This window comes from Anser cygnoides, chromosome 1 (assembly GCF_040182565.1).
Source record: "Anser cygnoides isolate HZ-2024a breed goose chromosome 1, Taihu_goose_T2T_genome, whole genome shotgun sequence".
Classification (NCBI taxonomy): Eukaryota; Metazoa; Chordata; class Aves; order Anseriformes; family Anatidae; genus Anser; species Anser cygnoides.
In genome coordinates, this window is record NC_089873.1 from 680,698 (window position 1) to 686,864 (window position 6,167).

Sequence of the window (6,167 nt, forward strand, 5' to 3'; positions counted from 1 at the left end):
GCAAGGGGGGGCGGGGAGCAACGGGAGGTGGGGATCGCCCCACCATGCCCCGGGCTGCCCCAGCCTGGCTGCTGCATCCCATCCTGTCCCCTCCCTATATTGTCCTATCTCATCTCCATCCCATCTCCATCCCATCCCATCCCATCCCTGTGTCCCCATGCATTCCCTATCTCCCTGTGTCCCCTCGTGCTCCCCAAGCCCCCATGTCCCTCACATCCCTTTACCCCTTGTCCCCCCGACCCCACAGGTGCCCCCTGCCACCCCACGTCTGCTGAGCCCGGTGACGCTGCAGCCACTCCTGCCACAGCCCCGTGGGTGCTGGCACCACGGGCACGGGTGGGCTGGGAGCGATCGGGTCGGGGCCGTGCCGCTGCCTCCTGTGCTCTGCGCCACCGCAGTGGCCGTGCCACTGCCACCACGGCCCTGTGGGGACAGGGAGGGGACACTCATCAGCAAGGCACTGCGGGACCGGGGTGCCAGGGGTGCTGAGGGCACCTTGGGAGTGCTGTGGGCACCGTGGGAGCTGTGGGTGCCGCACCCACCCCGGGTTCCGTGGGTGTGGAGGGTGCCGAGCCGCACGCAGTGCCAAGGCAGGCAGAGACACGCAGAGCCCTGCACCTGCCCCACGTCACTGTCGGGAACCGAGACACCGGGGACAGCCAGGAAGGGACAAGGGCACCCAGCCCCAGCCCCAGCCCCAGCCCTGCCACCTCGCTCCCTGCCCTGGGGGCAGAGTCCAGTGCCCAAGGCGCCTCCGTGCCGCGGGCTCAGGGCCAGGCTGGGCAGGCGGTGCCGGTGGCACGGGAGCGGTGACAGCGGCAGGGGAGCAGCGATGGACGCCCAGCTCTCCCTCCCGGCCCTCATCCGCAGGAAGCGGGACGGCGAGCAGCTGCGGGACGAGGAGATCCAGAGCTTCGTGCGCGGCGTGACCGAGGGCTCTGCGGAGCAGGGCCAGATCGGTGGGGGCATGGCGGGGCCGGGGGGGGCACACAGCACGGGAGTGCACTGGGGGGACCTGGAACGGGACAAGGGGGAGGCAGGAGGGGGCTGGTGGTGGGGGGATGTCGCTAGGCAGGGGGCAGGTGGGGCACGGGAGCAGCTGGGGCACGGTGCGGGACATGGCACGGGGACGTGGTGGGGATAGGGCATGGGGGGACACACCCGGGGACATCCCTGGGGAGGACACAGCCAGGGGACCTGGCACAGGGACACGGCCAAAGGCAGCTGGGACGTGGCAGGGCTGGGGGGGGACACGGGCTGGGGACACACTGAGGGGACATGAGAGGGATGGGGGGCAGGGGGGCTCCTGGCACGGGACAGCAAAAGGGAGTAGGACACAGCGGGGGGATGTGGCTGGGGGCACTGGGGGGCACTGGGGGGTCCCAGGCGGGGGGCACTGGGGGCACTGGGGGCTCCCAGGCGGGGGTCACTGGGGTCCCCACCCCGCCCCCAGGCGCCATGCTGATGGCCATCCGGCTGCGGGGCATGGACGCGCAGGAGACGCTGGCGCTGACGCGCGCCATGGCGGCCTCGGGCCGGCTGCTGGCCTGGCCGCCGGGCTGGCGGGGGCGGCTGGTGGACAAGCACTCAACGGGCGGCGTCGGGGACAAGGTCAGCCTGGCCCTGGCCCCTGCCCTGGCCGCGTGCGGCTGCAAGGTGAGCGGGGACGGGGACGGGGACGGGGACGGGGACGGGGATGGGGACGGGGACGGGGACGGAGCGGCACCGCAGGGTCCCCGCGCCGCCGCCTGCGCCCACCCGCCTGCGCCCGCAGGTGCCCATGATCAGCGGCCGCGGGCTGGGGCACACCGGGGGCACGCTGGACAAGCTGGAGGCCATCCCCGGCTTCTGCGTCTCCCAGAGCCCTGAGCAGGTGCGGGGGGGACACGGGGTGGGGACACGGGACAGGGACAGCGATGGGGATGGGGACGGGGATGGGGATGGGGATGGGGATGGGGACGGGGATGGGGATGGGGACGGGGACGGGGACGGGGACAGGGACGGGGACAGGGAGAGGGACAGGGACAGGGACAGGGACAGGGACGGGGATGGGGATGAGGATGGGGACAAGTGGCCACACACCCCCTGCCCATCCCACTGGCACGGGGCCGCTCTGTTCCCGTTTGGCTGGAGCTGAGGCTCTGCCCGTGGGGGCAGCTGCCCCTAACCCCCGCCGTGACAGGCGGGTGGTGCACTGGGGTCACCCCGGCACTCACAGACCCCGCTGGTCCACGCACACTGCACAGGGGGTGGCCCACGAGGGGACAACGGGAAACAGCGGCAGTGCAGGGGGGAGCAGGGAGGGGGCAGAGGGCCGGGATGGCATGGAGCGGGACGTGGGACACTGATGGGATGCAGGATGTGCTGACGGGATGTGGGATGCCAGTGGGATGCAGGATGCTGATGGAATGTGGATGGGATGCAAGATGCCAACGGGATGCAGGATACGGATGGGATGTGGGATGCTGATGGATGTGGGACACCAACGGGATGCGGGATGCTGAAGGACTGCGGGATGCAGACGAGGCGTGGGATGCTGATGAGACAGACTCGGGATGTGGATGGGATATGGGGTGCTGATGGGACCCAGGTGGGACGTGGGATGGGGATGGGGAGGAGGATGCGGGTGGGATGCGGGATGCAGGACACCGATGCCCCCGGCCCCACAGATGCAGAGCATCCTGGAGCAGGTGGGCTGCTGCATCGTGGGGCAGAGCGAGGAGCTGGTGCCGGCTGACCGGGTGCTGTACAGCCTGCGGGACGTCACCGCCACCGTCGACAGCCTCCCCCTCATCACAGGTACCGGGGGGCTGGGGCGTGCGGGGGCATTGGGACAGGACCCCCCCCCCCCCCCCCGCTCCGTCCAAGCAGGGCCCCAGGAGTGGGTGCAGGGCTGGGTCTGTGGGGCCGGGGTTGCTGCCACCCACAAGGCTGCCCCGTCCCCAGCCTCCATCCTGAGCAAGAAGGCGGCGGAGCAGATCTCAGCGCTGGTGCTGGACGTCAAGTTCGGGAGCGCGGCGCTGTACCCCACGCTGGAGAGCGCGCGGGAGCTGGCCCAGAGCCTGGTGAGCCCGCGGCCCCCCCACGGGACCCCCCTGGGGACAGCGCTGGGGCCGGCGCCCCCGGTCCGGTGGGTGCCAGGGCCGCATCCTGCCCCGCCACGACACCCGGTGCCCCCGCGCAGGTGGCGGTGGGTGAGGAGCTGGGCATCCGCACGGCGGCCGTGCTGAGCAGCATGGACCAGCCCCTGGGGCGCTGCGTGGGCAACTCGCTGGAGGTGCTGGAGGCGCTGCAGTGCCTGGAGGGAGGCGGCCCCGCTGACCTGCGGGAGCTGGTGACGGTGCTGGGTCAGGACGGGGACGGGGACGGGGTGGGCACTGCCCAAGGCCACACACGAGCCCCCTGCCCCAGCTCTGCACCCGTGCACAGACCCCGTGCCCCCCCCCTCCCTGTGCCCCACACGCAGCTCGGGCTCCCTGCCCAATCTTGTGCCCCCCCCGGCTCCTGCGCCCCCAGCCCTCTCCCCACCCCTTGCCCCGTGCCCCAAGATCTCACCCTCCTCCCCAGGCTGCTGCTCCCCGTCCCTGTCCTCCCCACACCCCCACCCATGTCCCCTGCCCCTTGTAGCTCCCCACCCACTGCCCCCAGCCCCCAGGCTCCCCCCAGCTCATTGCTGGGGGGCTGCTCCTGGCCCCCAGCCCTTCCTTGCACCCTGGGTGGGGGGAGCACAGGGGTCCCAGCGCCGTGCCATGTCCCGCAGGCGGGCTGCTGCTGTGGCAGAGCGGGATGGCCCCGACGGCGGAGCAGGGCCAGGAGCGGCTGGCGCGGGCGCTGGACGACGGCTCGGCCCTGCGCACCTTCGAGGCCATGCTGGGGGCGCAGGGGGTGCCCCCCGACACCGCCCGCCTGCTCTGCGCGGGGACCCCCCAGCAGCGCCGCCAGGTCCTGGGGCAGGCGGGCACCCGCGAGGAGCTGCTGGCGCCCCGCGAAGGTGAGGGGGGGCCGGGGGTCCCTGCCAGCACCCTGCATCCCCACCCGCAGCCCCGTGCCCCCTGCCCATGCCCTGAGCCCCAGCCCCCCAGCACCACCCCTGTGGGCACCACGGGGTGCTCAGCCCCCTGCCAAGCCCCAGATCCCCATGTGCTGGTTCCCCCCCGCTGCTCAGCACCCCTGCATCCCAATGTCCCCCCGCTGCTCTCCACCACCCCCAGGCCCAGTGCCCCCCCGACGCTCAGCACCCCCACATCCCAGTGCCCCCCTGATGCTCCCCACCACCCCCACGTCCTGGTACCCCTGCACTGCTCAGCACCCCCATGTCCCAGTGCCCCCCTGCTGCTCCCCGCCACCCCGGTGCCCGGTGTCCCCCTGATGCTCAGCACCCCCACATCCCGGTGCACCCCCGTTGCTCCCCGCCACCCTGGTGCCCGGTGCGGTGCGGTGCGGTGATGCTGCTGCTGGCCCAGGCACGGTGCAGCAGATCGAGGCACTGCCGCTGGCCCACGTGCTGCACGAGCTGGGGGCCGGCCGGACGCGTGCCGGGGAAGCCATCAACCCCCGCGTGGGCGCCGAGGTGCTGGTGGCCGTGGGGCAGCACCTGCGGGAAGGTAAGGGGGCGGCGGCAGGGGGGTGGCGGTGGTGGTATGGGGACCCCATCCCCGTGCCCCTTATCCCCGTGCCCCCCACCCTGTGCCCACGTGCTGCCCGACCATAGGGGAGCCCTGGCTGCGGCTGCACCACGACGGGGCGCTGAGGGCAGAGCAGCGCCAGGCCCTGCAGGACGCGCTGCTGCTGGGCACCGGCACCGGCACCGCCGCGCCCCGCGTCGCCGAGACCGTGCTGCCCTGCGGCGCGCCCTGACCGCACGCAGGGACGGCGATGACGACGACGACGGGCAGCTGGCTTCAGGAAAACAGGCTCCACCATCGGTAGGGCTGTGAAGCGGGTGTGTTTATTCAGCGCTGGGCAGCACGGGGGCAGTCTCACCGAAGTCGTGTGCGCCCCAACGCGGCAACTTGCCATGGCCATACGCAGCAAAGGGCTGCATGCGCATGAAGTTTCCCAGTGCGCCTATACACACACATAACCTGTCCCCGCTTCGTATTAAAATTAATTCAAGGAGTCATTTCCATCAGCTCCTCCCGCCTGCCTTGCGCAGTGTCTGCTGGTGGTGGTCGCCGGGGGCCGTGGGGATGAAGGCTGATAACTCCTCTTCATCACCACCGGCTGGCCCCCTGCCTGTGCGCAGGCTCAGCTGCTCCTTGGCTCTCGCCCAACCCGCAGGGTCGGTCTCAGCAGGCTTTTGGGACAGGTTCCCCATTTGTGTCAGGGAACATCCTCTGTGAGGGGCCCTCGGACTCCTCGTTTCAGTTAATTTGCACAGCAGTAAGCAAAGACACTCAGCAACATCTATTTTAATGCGATTTAGCGAGCCCCCGTTCTTCCATCCCTGGATTCAATAATGATTATTTTATTTAGAGATCATTAACGCGATTAAGCGAGCCCCCGCCCTTCCGCTCCTGGCCTCAGCGGGGACGAAGGCTGGCGGCCCTTCCTCGTCCCTGCCGGCCGCCCGCTGCCCTCGGCGCAGACCCAGCCGCTCCTCGGCTCTCGCCCACCCTCAGGACCAGTTCCTCCCAGCTCCTGGGGACGGGCTCGCACCGTTATCAGGGACTGGCCTGGGTGAGGGGCCCGAGGCTTCGTGCTTTAGTTAATGAGCACAGTGCACGATTAGTGAGGACGCTAATTAGCATCCGCGAGCTGACACTGTCAGCGCCCTGTCTCTGCCTGGTAAGGCTCTGCTCGCGCCCTCTGTCAGCGCGGGGTGATGGGGGCGCAGCGGTGTGACACCAGGTGTGACAGGTGTGACGGGTGTGACGGGTGTGACACCAAGTGTGACACTGGATGTGACACTGGGTGTGACATGGGGTGTGGAGGGTGTGAGGGGTGTGAGGGGTGTGACACCGGGTGTGACACCAGGTGGGATGGGTGTGACGGGTGTGACACCAGGTGTGACACCGGGTGTGACACCGGGTGTGCAATGGGGTGTGACACCGGGTGTGACGGCTGGGAGATGACACGAGGCCGGGCCGGGCCGGGCCCCCCCCCGAGAGGAACGCCGCGGTCACGTGGGGCCTTGCGGGGTCACGTGGGGCCGTGCGGGGTCACGT

General features: G+C 70.6%; 1 protein-coding gene across 1 annotated transcript; it reads left to right on the forward strand.

The window, feature by feature from the left end:
- Positions 1 to 330: 330 nt before the first annotated feature.
- TYMP (thymidine phosphorylase) lies at positions 331 to 5,131 on the forward strand. The gene is made up of 9 exons (XM_066993213.1): positions 331 to 959; positions 1,454 to 1,656; positions 1,775 to 1,873; positions 2,670 to 2,799; positions 2,947 to 3,065; positions 3,185 to 3,347; positions 3,761 to 3,991; positions 4,464 to 4,604; positions 4,712 to 5,131. The coding sequence occupies exons 1-9, from the start codon at positions 833 to 835 to the stop codon at positions 4,855 to 4,857; spliced, it is 1,359 nt and encodes a 452-aa protein (XP_066849314.1). The 5' UTR covers positions 331 to 832; the 3' UTR covers positions 4,858 to 5,131.
- Positions 5,132 to 6,167: the final 1,036 nt, after the last annotated feature.